The sequence below is a fragment of the Perissodus microlepis genome, chromosome 2 (assembly GCF_051167445.1).
Source record: "Perissodus microlepis isolate ML-2025 ecotype Zambia chromosome 2, ASM5116744v1, whole genome shotgun sequence".
Classification (NCBI taxonomy): domain Eukaryota; kingdom Metazoa; phylum Chordata; class Actinopteri; order Cichliformes; family Cichlidae; genus Perissodus; species Perissodus microlepis.
The window spans coordinates 5,669,424-5,687,096 of record NC_140462.1 but is presented as its reverse complement, the minus strand read 5'-3'; the positions used below and the strand labels follow the sequence as shown (position 1 = coordinate 5,687,096).

Genomic DNA, 17,673 nt, shown 5'->3' with positions numbered 1-17,673 from the left:
CTGTGTCGCTGCGGTTGAGCCTGTGCTTCTGCTGCTGCTTCCATTAACATTCATTTTCTTCTCAATACAATAAAAAAAAATTAAAGGCGGAGTGAATAATTGATTAATCGTTGCCTTAACATGACTATGAAATTACAGTGCTGCTCGGAAGATTTCCTTTACTGTAATAGGACAGCTTAGTTAATCTTTTAGTGAGGCGGCAAGGTTGGCTGCTGTGCAATAATGTATGAGGGGCGGAAAGGAGGCTCAAAGGAAAGCAGTTCAAAAGGAAACAAACAGAGACAAACAGGTCTGTGTTTGCCAGTCACTTTGCTCAAATGGGGAGGACTGCTGCAAGAGGCCCAACACACACCCACTCACACTCTCACACACACACACTGAGGTGCACAAACGACCCTCACATCCACGCATGCACACACACACAACCCTTTTCTCTTCGTCCAAATGGTGACCCCTTTGTTCCCTTGCTCAGACACACACACACTCATACCAGTAAACCATGCCCGGGAAGGCAGCAAATGCACATGTGGGTCATATGTGTGTTGTGTGTGCACGCACTTCTGTGTGTTTTCGTGCATACTTGAATTTGTCAGCATCAGTGCCAAGGTGTAGGGTATTGTTGTCTCGGGCCAAACCCCTGTCACCACCCCACCACCCCCACCCCATCGCATCCCTCTCAGCACATGAAGAGACAGGCAGGCGTGCACAGCGGAGATGGAGGGTGAACGGAGAGGAAAGGGAAAAGAATGGAGAGGAAGAGAGGAGGCAAGAGAAAGAAAAACGAAAGGAGAAAAAAAAGGCAACTGAGGGGGAAGGATTAGACAGCTGTTTACTGCCATCTCTGGAGGCCAGCAGCAGTCAAAGCTAAGGAGTTTGTCTGCCTCTGGTGGTACTATCCAGTTTACTTTTCATCTTCTATGCCATTTGTCCCCCCCCCCCCCCCCCCCCCCCACACACACACACACACACACGCGCACACACACGCACCTTCCTCCTTCGTTTCACTTGTTTCAGCCTAAAATAACAGACTTAACTTCTTCTTTTCACCATAAAATGTGTGCCGTGCAGTTTGAACGCTAATATAAAGGATTGAAAATAACTATTATTTCTACAAGGACTCTGAAATTCTTGAACATTATTCTCATCATTTCTGCTCTTTATGCTCTTTATCTCTATGTTGTCACGAATGATAGCAGATGGCCAGTTTTATAGGTATACGGTGGATCCCGGCAAAGCATAATCTAAATCTTTCATTTATTTTAAAGAAAACGGCTGATTGGGAACATGGTGGAATATTAGATCTTGAATATATTTGTTAGTGGGCTTATTTGAGATTTGTACTTTCTTGTTTTATCAATTAATTTTTTAGACCGTACTGATCTGCCTTTTTAACCTATACAAATAGGAAATAGTAATACATTGCTCGAGATATAACACCTATTTAGTTAGACTTCTGGGATATTGATCTGGTCTGTTAAGTATCAGAGGGGGCTGTTAATCAGTTTAAGCTGCTTTGGTGTTGATGAAATTAACAACAGGTGCACTAGAGGGGCAACAATGAAACAACCCCCAAAACAGGAATGATTTACAGGTGGAGGACACTGACATTTTTCCCCCTCCTCATCTTTTCTCACTGTTTTTCACTAGTTTTGCATTTGGCTTGTGTCAGTGTCACTACTGATGTGATACCTGAAGCCCACAGAGGTAGCATAGTTAGTCAAATGCCTCCAGGATGGCACAATCAATACATGGCATTGCCAGATTCCAGGAGACATCGAGTTAATCCATGAGAGCTGGACTGGGCTGTAGATGGTCATTAACAAATCAGCAAGAACTGGTATCTGCTCCTTCATGCAAGGAGGAACAGGATGAGCACTACTGGAGCTACAAAATGACCTCCAGTAGGCCACTGCTGTGAATGTTTCTGACCAAACAAACAGAAACAGACTTCCACTGATTCTGGCTTCTGTTTGACACCCCTGCTTCTTTTTTTCTAAGCAATATATTTCATACAATGGCAACATTTGAGCTTTCTGGAAGGCTTAATAAAAATAAGTAAACATTTTCTTGTAAAAATTCAAAAAGATCTTATAGGAATCATACAGACACTTCAGTAACCATAATGTGATGTATGGATGCTGGCTGGCTTGCTTCTTGACTAATGTATAGATGACAAAAGGGTTGTTCACTTCTATGAATATCACCTGAAGAACCTTAGCATATTATTGTAGGAGGATTATTTGCAGATGTGCAGAAAGTTATATATCTGTATCTCAATATTTGTGTGTATTGTGTATGTTAAATATATGAGTGTGTTGACATATCTGTAAATCATAAAAATAGGCATCCATCATCGCTTCCATTTTCTCCTGCTTATTTGGTAGCAGCAGTTTGAGCTTTAATACCCAGACCTCTCTCTTCCACCTCCATTAGTTCTTCTAGGGTGACACTGAGGCATCCGTAAGCTGTACCTAGATATATCCCAAAATTCCCTCACAGTCGGACATGCCTAAAACAGCTCCATGCAAGCACATCAGCCAGCTGCTTTCAATGTGGAGGAACTGCAGCTCTCTATTTTGAGCCCCTCATGAATGACCATATTTCTCACCTTTTCTCGAAGGATAAGCCCAGATACCCTTCAGAGGAAGCTCATTGCTTTCTTGTATCCATAATTCTTTGGGTCACTACCCACACGCTGTGGCCACAAGTGAGGGTAGGAAAATAGATCAGCCGGTAAATGGACAGCTTTGCCTTCATGCTCAGCTTTCTCCCCATCAGGACAGACCGGGATAGCATCACATCTGCATCGCTGCAGACACTGCAGCAATCTGTCAGTATTCCACGCCACTCTTCACCTCATGAATGAGACCCTGACATACTTGAACCCCTTCACTTGAAGGCAGCAACCCTGAGCGAGCAATCTGCCCTTTTCTGTCTGAGAACCATTGCCTCAGGTTGAGAGGGGGTTATTCTTGTCCCCAACTCACCTAGGTACAAGTGTATACATATATATATATATATATATATATATATATATATATATACACATATATAGCCCTGCATCACACAACACACATGCTGCGTGCACAAGATTTCACTGTGCAGTCAAAGTTTAACCTCACCTACACCCATATGATCTTTGAGCAGTGAGCAAGTCAAAACACACACACACCACACACACACACACACAGACAGCCTCCCGACTCAGTTTTCAAAGGCTCTGCAACCGTTCTGTGTTTGCTCTCGGCTCGCTCCATGGCTGCTCTTTCATCATCTGCCCGTCATCTGAAAAGCATCTTAAATGATTACGTTTCGGCTTCTCTCCCTGTCTCTTTTTTTCCCTCCATACTTAATCTTGCCTTCATGTTCATGCTCCATTTGAGTCGTGGGTACAAAGGTGAATCACGAAAGCCTTTTATTTTTTGTTTCAGATTTGTGTCATTTTCACTGCATAAGCTCTGCCACCCTGTGCCTCAGTGATTTTTTGGGAGGGGGTCTGATATGTAATGCAACATGATTTTTGCTGTTGCTGTTCAAACTGGGTTCTCTTGAGGTGAAGAGATACAAGGAAACGAACTGCACAGTGCAGGCATTTGAATTTGGCTTTTTTTTTTTTTTTATTGGAAGTGCAATTAGAGCAGAGGCTAAGTGTTCTTGTCTGCCTCTTAATCCCCAACAATTAATGTGTATGGCATAAACCATATTGGCGACTTTCTTAAAGTGAGATTAATTTGGCAGGGAGAAAGCTGAGTGGGCCTTTGTGGAGCTGGTTATCTTTCCTTAGCAGACCGGGGTATGATCTCCAAGCCTAGTGGAAAGAGGAATGATACAGTGAGTGTGATGTAATGTGGATCATTTGAATGGTGCGAACATCACCGGGTTCTTTTAGATAGCTCTTCTTGATTGCGTGCAGAATTTTCCATAAAGAGAAAGATGGATGCCACCTATTTATTTCTCCCCCACCTTAATGCAGAATTGGCTCTGTCTGTGAAAGATATGTGTGAACAGCATCTTTTGCATACCTATTTTTGACAGACTAACAACATCCTGTCCTTCTCTTTTTAGCTCTCTGTCAGGCCGCATTGTTGGAGGCGTCTGGTGGTTCTTCACTCTCATCATCATCTCATCCTATACTGCGAATCTGGCTGCTTTCCTGACTGTGGAGAGGATGGTGTCTCCTATAGAGAGTGCCGAGGATCTGGCCAAGCAGACAGAGATTGCATATGGAACGCTGGATGCTGGCTCCACCAAAGAATTCTTCAGGGTGAGGAACAAAACCTGGCACACCCGGGGTTTAAACATTTTCATTGTGAGCTAGCGGCATTTGGGAAGTATAAGTTATTTTAAAGTGTTATAAGAGCACAGTAAATGTAGAATCACAAAAACACAGCTGCGGACTCTGCCAGCAATCTAACGGTGAGTAACTACTGACGAAGCAACACAGTATCACGGCAAAACGTGTAACAGACATGCCGGTCCACTGTGTCCATTTCACGCTTTGCCTCTCTAAAACGTGAAATGTACACGCATGCCCAAGTTGCATTACTGCATGCAGAATTCACCTTACCAGCAGGGGGAGATAATATATTTAAAGGCACAAAGTCGGTAGAGAGAAAAAAAACTGTATGAAGGACATTCCAGGGTCCTTAATCACCAGAAACAATTAAGCTAGGCAGCTAATGTGTACATACATGTAAATGTGTTACTAATGTCTGTTTAAACGCTTTCCCGTGATTATTTTCACTCCCTGTGCTGGTAGTGCAGCAACGTCTGCGTGTGTGTCCATTTCATGTTTTGGAGAGGCAAAATGTGAAATGGACACGGTGGACCTGCGTGTCTGTTCCACATTTTGCAGTGATATTGGGTTGGATGAAAAGAGCATAAATAGTTAAATTGGGAGTAAAGTCTTCACATTTTTAAGGATTTTAACATTTACCTTTAACACTCTAAAGATAGATAATAAAGTATTTATATACTGACAGTCCCTTTCCCTGTACTTCCATCCCTTTTCTTATTAACATTTCTGGCTGTCAGAGGTCTAAGATCGCCGTGTTTGAGAAGATGTGGTCTTACATGAAGGCGGCCGACCCGTCTGTGTTTGTCAAAACGACAGACGAGGGTGTCATGAGAGTCAGGAAGTCCAAGGGCAAATATGCCTACCTGCTGGAGTCCACTATGAATGAGTACATAGAGCAGAGGAAACCCTGTGACACTATGAAGGTGGGAGGCAACCTGGACTCCAAAGGTTATGGAATTGCCACACCAAAGGGCTCCCATCTCAGGTAAACCTTTGCCACTGCAGTGGTTGGATAAAAGCCTTCATGTGCTTTTATTGGTGCCTGTGCATGAGCGTTACCCCTCACCTGTTTATTTGGAGGTCTGTATTTGCTCATTTATGAACATATTTATGTGCTTAGGTTGATTTTTTTTTTTTTTTGGTGCCATTTCATGCATTCTGAATGCTTTGTGCACGCACTACCAGATTAACTTCTAAGTATTAAATGCTCTGATCAGATATAGAAGGCATCTCATTATTGTCACGGTCATCCTCCAACTTTTTGCACATATTGCACTGGCATTTACAGCTCGATCCCTCCCATTTTCAATTCTGATCATCTTTATTTGTGTCTGCACATCTAGGTACGCAGCTAGATTATTCCCAGCTGACTTGTGAGCACTAGCAGAAGTATAAAGCAGGACGATGAGATCTCTTATCCTCTTTAAGGAGCACTTTGCTTCCTTGCTGCCTTCCAATTATATTTCAAACTCTCTGTATATTCTTCAAATCATCCCCCTTAAACACAAACACACATACAAAAAATAGAAACGTGCCAATCATAAAAATCCGAGCCCCTAAAGCAATTTTACAACTTAAAGAATCCCGTATAGCTGCTTTACCACTTAAGCCAGAGCTCACACCTTGAATGTGAAGTCAGCAGAGTGGAATTTGTATTTTGCGACATTTAATGTGATAATTGACATAATGAAGGATAATTCATCCCGGATTTACTCCTGCCATCGATGTCCAAGAGCAACAGCTGTCATTTCACATTACATTAACACCTTAACCAACTTCCCATTTAAATTTCTCCCGCAACTACAGAGAGAGTGCAGAAGCTGGTGGCATCTGAAGCTTTTAATCTATTTCTAATAGGCCTCATTCATTTTAATGAAAGGAGCCATATGGGAAGATTTTATTCAAACTCGCTGCGGATTCATATGGGTTTCCTCCTTGGTTGACAGCCAGAGGTCAGAATGCTGAGTAGAACTGTTTCTAAAGCCTCGATCAGAAGCTCCTTTTTAAAATTTAATACAAATTAGATTCCACAGATGAAGTTTAATGCTGCATGAACGATAAGACAAGAGGTTGATATAAATCTGCTTCAGAGTCACGTAGTCGGGATTGGCCCAGACCACAACATAGCAGTGGGACAGAGTGGTGAACAGCTAAGGGTGGCCCCCGTTTGATCTCACTCTCTTTGTGTTAATTATTTACCTAGCGATGTACCTTATTCCCAAGTTGTCATTGTGGTCACAGATGTCTGATATGGAGTTCCATTAACAGATAACAAACATTTGCGATTGCATGAGTGGTATTAAAGCATGGCAATTAGAAATACTCAGGGATTTTTTTGGTTTTAAGTAGGAAATTTCAAATGTATTCAGCTCATCCGGAATGGGACATGAATGAGTTACCCATGAATTCAAAGAGCTGAGTCCAATCGCACCTGCAATGCATTGATAATGAATCAGTTTGCACGGACAAGTGGATATTAGAGAAGCATTAATCTGACTCTTTTTTTTCTCATCGTGTTTAAATTTGATAGAGTATCTGTGCAGAACTACAGAACTGATACCCGTTCCAATAGAAGTTCCTAATTAGACATTTATATACTGTCATTCTTTTTAGATTTTTGCATAAGTAGAGATTTCTTTTCTACGCAGTAAATGAGACTAATAGCGCTGATAGCGCTAATATTGCATTGCAGGCCTGATTGAAAACAGAACTTTTGAGGAAAAAAACCCTAAAATAACTCTTCATTTTGCAGGAATGTCTTCAGAGATCACTTTCTTGTCGATTGCTCTGACGTTCTGTGTAAATTCTGATCTTCATTTCTGACATATACAATCTTCAGGGTCTGCACCATCCCGCTAACATTCAGTAACCTCCCTGACATCTGCTCACGCTGAACCAACCAAACCATAGCTCTCCACAACATCCATGTCCACGTGTACTTCTTCTCGTGACTTCTTTCTTTTTTGTCTGCGTCTGCCAGGCTAAGAAAGAATTTAGAGGTTTTACCAGCTCCAAAAAACTGTCTTCCCTACAGCTGTGTGATGTCCTCCAGGTTGGGGGTAGAGACTCTTCTGTGTTCAGTGATGAGAAAGGCAGGATGCCGACAAACTAAATTGTTCCTGTGCAGAAGAATTGGTGTGATTTGAGCAAAAAAAAAAAAGGCAATCACGTAAAGGCTGTAATCTTTACTTTTATATGCAAATTCTGATTGCAGATTCTGGCATTCTTGTGATTTGTGGATGGATAGTCTTTGTCCTCAACCTTGCAGCTATAGGAAATACACAGTGACCAGAGAGAGACAGAGCTACCCATGGGGAGGTGCTTTGGGTGATGTGTCTGCAGTTGGTCAGGCAACATCTTTTTCAGCCAGTTAGAGAAATAAAGCTATCGTGAAAGTGATCGTAGCAGTTAAAACCGTCGACACCTCTGCTGGAATTTGTTTCTGCTGTTATTTATAAATGAATCAGCATCAGCTTCTATTCACAAGAATGCTGTTATGGCTTGAATATTGATAGGTTAGTTGCCATAGCAATTTGTATGCTGGTGCAGCTGAAAGGAAATTACCATCTGTAGTCAGACTTCCGCATCCAAAAGCATCTCCATTTATAGTGTTTGCTCTGCCTCTCTCTGAGGCAAGCCCCTCCTTGGTAAAACCCACTGTATTGGCACTCAGTGTTTAAGCCCCATTGCAGGTATGTGACTAACACGTGCATCCTAAAGCCAGCGTTCCTGCTTAATACCAGTAGCCAAACGCAGAAGTGCTTCCAATTCTAAGTCAGCATTTCATTATCACCACCACCACCACCATACGACCAATCTCTTTATATCTGTCCCATAGAGTGTCTCCTAATGGTTATCGTTTTATATTATTTTCAAGAAACCCAGTAAACCTGGCAGTGTTAAAACTGAACGAGCAGGGCCTCTTGGACAAATTGAAAAACAAGTGGTGGTACGACAAGGGAGAGTGCGGCAGCGGGGGCGGGGACTCCAAGGTCAGAGCCAGTTTGATAAACCCTGCGGGTAAACCCACCACCACTGAGAGTGGGAGGTGGGAAGTGGGGGAAGGGGAAGAGAGGGGTAACCGGCAGGCCCACGCTGCACCACCACTCCAGCAACACTTAATCTCTCTGTGTGGTGTGGGGAAGAGCAAAGGGAAAGGACTGAGGGGGGTGATTGCTTGGCCGGCAGGGGATGAATTTGAAATCCATAGAGAGGGGAATTTTTGCATCATATCTCCCTGCTCAAACAAAATAGCACTGATTTAAAATTGATCAGTGCTAATTAAAACGGCAAAGTTCTTTGTGTTGTGGCTCCCACGCATCCATTCTGGGACTATAAGTTTAGCTGTACAACATGGTTGATTTTGAATAGGAAAAGATCAAATTAAGAAAGCCTTGTGGCATAAGTGAGTGCAAGCAGTATGCCGGTTACCCAAAGTGATATAGTAATACACATCTACTGCCTTAGGGAGCAAACTAACCGAGCTAGATGGAGTATTAATTCATATCACTTTGACTGATGTTTCTAATGATGTTTCTGCAATATATTTGTGTGCACGTGGGTGTGGTTTGTGTGACATTTTTCTTTTGTTTTGTTTTTTTTGCCAACAAGCAAATCCAGGCATGTGTATCTATTTGCTGCTCTTTATGTCTCTGAATTAATAACATAAAATAACATGGTATAATATGTTATTTATGTTATTCCCTTATGGTTGGAAGAGTCCCAGTAAACCTAGCGGTGTTGAAGCTCAATGAGCAAGCCGTCTTAGACAAACTGAAAAACAAATGGTGGTACGATAAAGGGGAGTGTGGCAGCAAGGACTCCGGAAGAAAGGTTAGTCTCCAACCCGAACCTGGCACCTCACAGCACCTCGCAGCACAACCCTCCTTTAATACTAGACCAGCCCAAAGTGTGCTGCACTTAGCAGCACTCCCCATGTGGCTCTGGCAGCTCTAATGTATTGGCCCAAATATAAGATGATGATTAAGGATAACTTTCACCTGTTTATGGTTGAAAAATGCATTAAAATGGACAAACAAAATTTTCTTATCAATGTTTTTCCATGCATTATTACCTTTAAAGAAGAATATAATAAATCTCAGTTCAGCCTGAAAGAATTGTTATTGCAATCTCTCTACAGAAACAAAATATTTGGATTTAATTACCTTAATTTTGAATTAATAGGAAACCAATAAAAATGCACAAATCAAAGGGAATGAAAGCCACTTTTTCTAAAGTTTAACTACTTCAGCTTTCACTCTGGAGAATGAATTCTAAACACTTTGCTACTATGTAAGTACACAGCGAAGAGATTGTTACATCTGTCCATCCATTCATTTTCTTCCAGCTAAACTGTTACATTTGTAGTTTAATAATATCTAACAATGTCTTTATGGGCTGTCCGTGATCAAAAGAGGCACCACTTGACCGCCTGTCCAATCCACTTCTACTCTAACATTAACATTAACCTTTGCCAGCAAAGAAAGATTGTACTATTTAAACTAAGCCTGTGCACATATATGAATGGCAGGGAAATGGCATGGTAATTTTAATGTCACAAAAGGGTCAGAAAGTCTGCAGTGTGAGTCATTAACATTGGTTCACAGAATTATCTATTAGACTTTTGATCCACTTAAAAAAAACATGACGTAAATGTTAATGTAAAGGTGTATCCAGGAGGACAAGATGACTTCATTTTATGTGCATTAACTGATCAGATCTTTTTTAGACCATATGAAAATTCATTAGCTACACTATACAGACAAAAGTACTGGGCCACCATGAGCTGGAAACCCATACCATGAAGCTCCTGGCACACAGCGTTTGTGCTGATGTTAATGCTGCAGTTATTTGTAATAACTGCAGCATTACAGTTACATTACAGTTGTGGATCTAGGAGGGATAAGATTTCATGAATGGACTTATTGCAAAAGTGGTCATCTATTACAGTACCACACTGCATGGCTAGGTACTTGATTTTATACACCTGTTGCAAAGGTACTAAGAACAGGTGATTTCAAAGATTAAGAGGTGTGGCCCAATACTTTTGTAAATATTTTATGAATTCCTGTTTGGACTAGTTTTACAACAGTCATCAATTTATGATAATTATACTGACAGCTCCCCAGACTGCCATCAGAGACCACCTTGTGGTCTTGCTACTAAGTTTACTGAATTGATCAAAAGTTTTGTTTATTGCATAAAAACGCATTTGATTACCAAGGGAGAAATGAGTTTATTTTTGTTTGTTTCAAAATGTACATATTTTCACTTTGAAACAGGCCGGCTGGGGTGTTGATCAATACTAGCAGATATATGCCGAGGGATAATTTCAATCTCGCTTTCTCAGCAACACCAAAGCAAATGAACTCAATAGCGCTTACTGTGCAAGTGCATCGACAGTTCCATTATTCAAAGAAAAAAAACATCTGCTGTTTTGATTACGAAAAGTAAATCTTCAAATGTGAAATGACCCCCCCACCACCACCACTTTGAAAAGTGTACTTACCAGAAATACTGTCTTATAATTGGGCCAGTACTCTGCTGTTTATTTCTTCCCTCTGATGAGATTGTGTTGTCAGAGATTTATTGTTCGTTCCCAGTGTGTAAATAAACAATGTGTGGTGGATTAGCAAGGACTGTTAAAATTAATTGTTAAACATTTGGATCTGGGTAGAAGGAATCCTTATAAAACGGTTTGTCCAATCCTGCAAACAAATGTACACACACAAAGTGTTAGGATAACATTATATTTGTGCAGTAGATCAAATATGAATTACTCAAGCAGGCTTTTTGAACATAAATCTTTTCTGTCGAAAGGAATGAGAAACACAAAAGGGCATGAAGTGAGAAAGATGAAACATGAGCTATTGGCCTTTGCCTTTATATATTAGCCTTTATAATAATCCTGGCATAACGTTTTTAATTTAAGGTATGCATATATGGATGCCATGTCAATTCATATTAACCCGGAGTTGTATCAAGTCTGCCCACTGCACTTGCATGCATTAGAATTTTGTTATCTACTGTAAAAAAAAAAAAGGAGTTTCTCCCGACAGAAAAGCTTTAGCGCATTACTTCAGATACCTCTTTATGTGCCTCTGTGTGGCCCACTGAACTCTCCCATTGCTTGTACCGACAGTTCTATTGGTAGTTTATGCAGAAGTGTCAAACTATGTGCCATGAAGAGCTCAGTCTACAAGGAGCATGTTACAAACAAAATCACAATAGTTACAAGGAGTTATATCTGAGGTTAGGCTTTCTGTAGAGTTCAGAGTGGAGCTGAAGCCTATCCCAGCCATAAACTGTATATAAACAATAGTGCGTTCAAGAAAAGTAAAGTAATTGCAGAAAAGCCATAAACCTGCATTCCCCCCAGCAGGAGACGTCTCCTCTGGTTGAAAACAGACCTTAGTAAAAACTGTTCTGATGGAATTATAGGTTCAGTCGATAGTTTGAAGTCATATTAAATACACCATTGTGATCCATTCGTTTTCTTAGATGCTTATATGCTAGTCATCGTCCAGGTGGGTGATAAATCAGGGTATGCTACCTTTTTGTGACTAACATGTTGCAAGTCTATGTTCATCCAGTTCCTCTGTCAAATCCCCACCTCACTTGTACATTTGGTTTCAAAGACATAGCAAAAGTGCCAAGCTTAAAGAGTCACAGTGGGACTTTGCTAAGCACTGGGTGCATTCATAGTGACTACATACAATTTTTATATCCCAGTTTGACATTGGGTCAGGGACAGGGTTCAGATTCAACAGGTTGCTGGTGTCTCACAGACAGAGACTGCAATTACTCTAACAAGGCATCCTGAAAACCCCCCACACACAATCAAACCCAGATGTGAGATGACAGCCACTGCACCACCTTGCCACCATACATATAACAGACTAATTAAAAGCCTTTATTGTAATATATGCGCATATGTACTTAAATTAAGTGATCAAGTTTTTTTGCTTGATTGAATTCAGTGATTAGTTTGATGCTGCTCTCAGATCTGTATGCTAACAATGTAGCGAGAGCTAACAGCAGTTAAGCTAGCACTCTCTTTCCAAAGCTAACAATCCTAGTAGCACCCAGAGGGATTTCTAACTAACCACATCACACTTTATTTGTTTTCTGTGGCCACAAAATAACCTGGAATGGTCCAGTGTTAATTATTTAGCATTATCTCTATACAGCATACTTGTAGCACTTATTCAGCTTTTTATTTCACTACACTGTAATCGTCTTCTTGAAAAACTCAGACTTTAACTACCCTCTGAGAGCATATTTATACTGTGGAGTGGTAAAACACTTTAGCTAGTCATTAGGGTTTTTTTTGGGGGGGGGGGGTTATGTATGTATGTATTACTGTAAGTGAGTATGTGGTAAAATTTTCTTCCAGTTTTAATATAACAAAACTAATAAATTGGAAGACTTTCAAATTCAGCTGACTGAACACAAATTCAACATTTAGTCTAGCATGTTTGAGGAATAAAACAGCAGATTCAGTCCTCCGTAGCACATAGTTTGGCACACGTCACCTGTTATAGAGTATATCTACATATTTGGACAGACTTTAAACTCAGTTTTGCACTTTGGTTTAAAGTCAGTTTATCTGAGCAAACAAATTAATGCCTCAGTTTTATTTAGTTGCTAAAAACCACTCAACTTTCCATGTGTCTGTTTGAGTGATAAAAAACATTCCCCACATAATTTCATGAAAAAGAATATTTAATATACAGAAAATATCAGTTTGGTAGGTTCACTGATTCAAGCCTTAATAATTAATGCCCTCTGTATATCATCAGCAGACACAGATGTAACGTTAGGGGCACTTGCAGCAGAGATAAACAAACCATAATATGAAATAATGTCAAACTAAAAACTTGTTTGTGCTGTTGTCACATGAATGCATGTGTTATGGGGCGTGTTTGTGTGTTTATCTATACCCATTTCCTCACAACAAAAAGTTATCATTTAAAAAGAAAACTGTAATTTGTATGTTTTTGACTTCACATTGTGTAAAATGTAAGTCAGTGTTAAACGCTATCTGGGGCCTGCCACACAAAGCGAGTCGCACATAGTCATGCACGCACTATCTTTATTCTGATTGAAAATTTGGGGTCAGATGCTGGAACATGACTTAATACGGTCTGGTGTTTACGTGAGGATGCACGTGCACTTAATCAGAGCGGAGTGACATGCAGAAGAAATGAAAATGTCACACATGCCTCAGTGGCTATCTTATTGTAGCACACGATTGATCAGCTACCCGCTGCGTCCCCACTCTTGGTTCTCGTGCATTTACGTCATAACAGAGAACGTGTGCAGGAAAAGAAAATGAGAAAGCACTAAGAGTGAACATTACGTGATGAAATTCTTCTTTCTGATTGGTTTGTGAAGAGGCGTAATCAGTTCCACCTGCTTATTCTGAGCTTTTTCTTTATTTGGATTTTTCCTTAATAGAATCAGAATATTAGCCTCCATATAAAGAAAGCCTCTAATATGGTTAACATTAATTAAAAGTTAAATTCAGTCCAGTAAATAGTGGATAAACAGCAAAGTTTTGTTACAGAGCACATGCAAGAGGTTGGATTTCACGCAAACGGCCACTTACAATTTAATAAAAGTGTGAAATTTGACTTGACATTCGCACAAAGTGGCAGGAAGTGAATTAGAGATACACGGCACTTGAAGGCAGGTAGAGTATGAAATACTATAAAAAGAATATACACTTGTGTAGGGTTATTAAACAGGGTTCAATATCATTGCTGACATTTTAATGTGCTATGTAAGTCTGTTGTGGGAAATAATAATTTTGCCTTCCTCTCTCATGAAGACAACAATAAATCCCAACTTAGTCTAAGACAGAGCATAATCTCAAAGTGTTTTATTATGATGTCTCTGTAAAGTTTGATTTCTTTTTTTTAAATCAAGGCTTTTTTTTCAGTTTGTCTGCTGTATATGATAGTGTCATCAGATGTTACAGTTTAGCCTCAAATTTTCTGTTCCTGTAGCGACAGAATAAGTAAGTTATGTAAATCTAAGCAGTCACTAAAAGCTCATCATTGTAGTTAACTTGCAACGGCAGATTTTGTTTGTGGCTTTTAAAAGTACTGGCTTTGAGAGAAGACTAGCTGCACTACAAATTATTCATGATATCCTTTTTATAGGGACAGGTGATAAAATGAGCCAAATGTTGAGGGAGCGTTCCTAAGACCGATTCATGCTTAAGGATGTTTTGATGAATCATTGGAGCCTGCAGTGGGTATCAGTCTGTGCCAACATAAATTCACTCGGGCCTTTTGACTGGAACACCATTCTCTAACTTTGACTCATCGTACCTTCAAACTGCCTTTTGAGTCCTACCTTCACATGCCGAACATTTTTTTTTTTGTAGTACCTCCCGTTTGTAAGGGCTTCTGTTTTGTAACCGCGCACACAAAGATCTTTCAAATATTTATGAGTTAACTTTCTCAGAAAAGCAAAGTCACTGAACCAGTTTCACAGAATAACTCTGTGCCCTTTGCACTTATCGTTTTAACACTTGCAGTATTTACTGCTGCTGCTTGTATCTTATAAGAAGGTTCCCCCCTCCCCTCTTAGGTCTCCTCACCAAGTTCACCAAGATAAGAAAGCCAAAGTTAGATCCAAAGTTAAAAACTGCTTTGTGAGCCAGGCCTCTGAAATATATTGTTATCCCTGCTATTTTCTTGTTGTGTGGTTATGTGTGTCTTAGCTTGTCGACTTTTATGTTAACTTGTATTCATGTGCCTTAATAGTTGAGGCGTTTTCTTTACATGTGGGTTTCTACTGGTTTGGATTAGTGTGGGTTAAACAGTACTGTGCAAAAAAATCTCGAGCCACCCTCATTTCTTAACATTTTATTTCCAAGAAACAAGATTATTGTTCAGACTTCCTGGCCAATGGTTCTTCGGGCTTTTTTGTTCCTTTCTTTCACTCATTTTCAATCTATTCCTAGTTCCTGAAGCTGCTAAACAGTGATCTATGAATGATTCAAGCATAAAAAGACACCAAAGTCCAGGGTTGAACCAATGTTTTGTCTACATATAACGGTCAGCTTATCAAAGAACTACTTTAGCCAAAACACATAATTTGTTTCCAATTCCTTACCTGAATCTACAAAAAATGTCAAATATAACACAGTTTGACAGGCAAAAATTTTAAATTTATAATAAGCAGCAAAGTGATTCTCAAAACCTTGGAATATCTTGACATGCAGAAAAGAAAAGTAGATTATATTCCACTGTGCAATGTCATCTTTTTTTTTTCTTTTAGCATGATAATGATACCAAACACACTGCACATGTAATATATATAGTATTTCAACGTGTGGTTCCACAAGTTTCAATAAATTATTGCACAATTTGTTCAGTTTTACTAAGAATATTGTAAAGAAGTCAGCGGTGGCTCAATATTTTTGTCTATAGTTGTCATTTTGCTGTACATGTACTCCATTTGAGTCGTTTCGCTTGTGATTTCTGTCTGTGAAACTAGTTTATAGCTAAATTTGTCTGTGTGTGTGAGAGAGAGAGAGAGCAAGAGAGAGAGAAAGAGTCCAATTATATGTCATATACTGCTGCCGCTATTGCCTCCTCACGACTTCTCTCCGCCCTCCTTCCCCCAGGACAAGACCAGCGCGCTGAGCCTCAGCAATGTGGCGGGAGTCTTCTACATCCTGATTGGAGGCCTGGGCCTGGCCATGCTGGTGGCACTGGTGGAGTTCTGCTACAAGTCCAGGACCGAGTCGCGCCGAATGAAGGTGTCCACCGCGCGAGCTGCTGCTGCCTCAGCCGCTCAGGCCTTTCACTGCTCAGCCTTAGACAGTGGTGCTAGCGCCCCCTACACAGAGCTGCAGAGCTACGGCCTGTACGCCAACAACACTGTTAAGATATAAGGGCAGAGCACAGCCACGGGGTAGGAAACGCTGTGATCAAGCCATGATGATGATGATGATGATGATGATGATGATGACATCTGCCTCCACACCCCCTCCCCGCCCATCTAACCGTGATCACAGTAGGGCCTCCCACGGCTTCCAGTGCAAACGCTCTCCTGTACTTCTCTCTACCTCTGCCGCTCCCTCGCTCAGTCTTTATGTCACTGATCTCCTGCAGTGTTGTTCAATCACTTGATTCCAAAATTGCCCTTATGCCTGTTTCGTCACGTTCGAGAAGTAAGTTTTCAGAGCAGTTGCTTAGAGTTTCATGTGTTAATGTGGCAGGATTGTTAGCATGTAGCATTTTTTTTATGTAGTTAGTTTTTGCCTTTGAATTTACATGTAGATGGATTATTTGTCACTATATGTTGTTCTCTAACTAATATTTCCTTCTTGACTGTGTGGTTAAGTACACATGTTGCTTTTCGATGTCACACTGCACAATGTTCCTCACAGGCCTTTTGTTAAAACCCATTACTTAACCCATTACAATAATCTACCACAGCACAGGTATAAAGGCAATTTGAATCACAGTGGTACATCTATCTACTTCTGTCCCTCTGAGCAATTCTCTGCCCTACTCCTTCTTCTCTTTTTGCTGACTGTCTCGCTAACGCAGGCCCCATTGTGGTGAACATCGTTTATATGTATACCATAAGGCAGACGTCGTGCGGCTCGCATGTCTTCCATCACTGCTTTGACCTCGAAAAGTCTTAACTCAAACTGCTGTTATGTTCACAGATCTAAAATGCTGGACTTGTTGCTTTATACTTTACTGGTAGATGTGAGGTTTCGTCTTCAGCAGCTGTTAGTTATCAGCTTCGTGGATCAATTTACAACAAACAGCCTCTGATTTATTCTTCCAGCTTCAAAGCCCCCCCAGGGGGGCGCACTGATATCGTTTTCATGTAAACAACAAAAAAAAAAGGCAGGCCGAATGCGAGGAGTGATCGTTTACATGAAATCTCTTATGTTTTAATCAGCCCACAAAGGGGCCACCTGATCAGTATGCTGAAGAGAATGGCGAGGAGCCTATTAGTCCAGCGGTGCCTTTATGCTGTTTGACTTGAAAGAAACAACAACACCATTCCAATTAGAGGCCGGTGTAATTCTCCAATCCCCGTGCAGCACTTACTGGTCGCTCCAGATCGCACTGGCTTTGCCCGATTTAATCAGCTATAGAATGCGGACAGATAGGGAAGTGGCACGCATGGGCATGGGCACGTGCACGCACACACACAAGCATCACACATCATTAAGTCAGCATTCGAGCCCAGTGGCTTTTATTGTGCTAGACTGGAGAATGAAGCTATTAAACCAATGAGTGAAGCCTCAGCTCCCTTCTCTCTGCCCACCCTTCACTCGGCTCCTCCTGCTACAAATTGGGACATTTGATGCACAATGTCTGGTACCCCAATTTTAA

The 17,673-nt window shown here is 40.8% G+C and overlaps 1 protein-coding gene across 3 annotated transcripts in view; it reads left to right on the top strand.

The window, feature by feature from the left end:
- gria1a (glutamate receptor, ionotropic, AMPA 1a) overlaps positions 1 to 17,673 on the top strand; it is a 75,915-nt gene that overhangs the window by 53,458 nt on the left and 4,784 nt on the right. The window contains exons 12-15 of one of the 3 annotated variants that reach the window (XM_084941735.1): positions 4,066 to 4,264; positions 5,035 to 5,282; positions 9,016 to 9,130; positions 15,939 to 16,073. In XM_084941735.1, coding sequence (XP_084797861.1) covers positions 4,066 to 4,264; positions 5,035 to 5,282; positions 9,016 to 9,130; positions 15,939 to 16,073 — 697 coding nt within the window. Of the gene's footprint in view, positions 1 to 4,065; positions 4,265 to 5,034; positions 5,283 to 8,174; positions 8,290 to 9,015; positions 9,131 to 15,938; positions 16,229 to 17,673 lie in introns of all 3 variants that reach the window. The other 2 variants (XM_084941716.1, XM_084941726.1) reach the window with 2 other exon arrangements.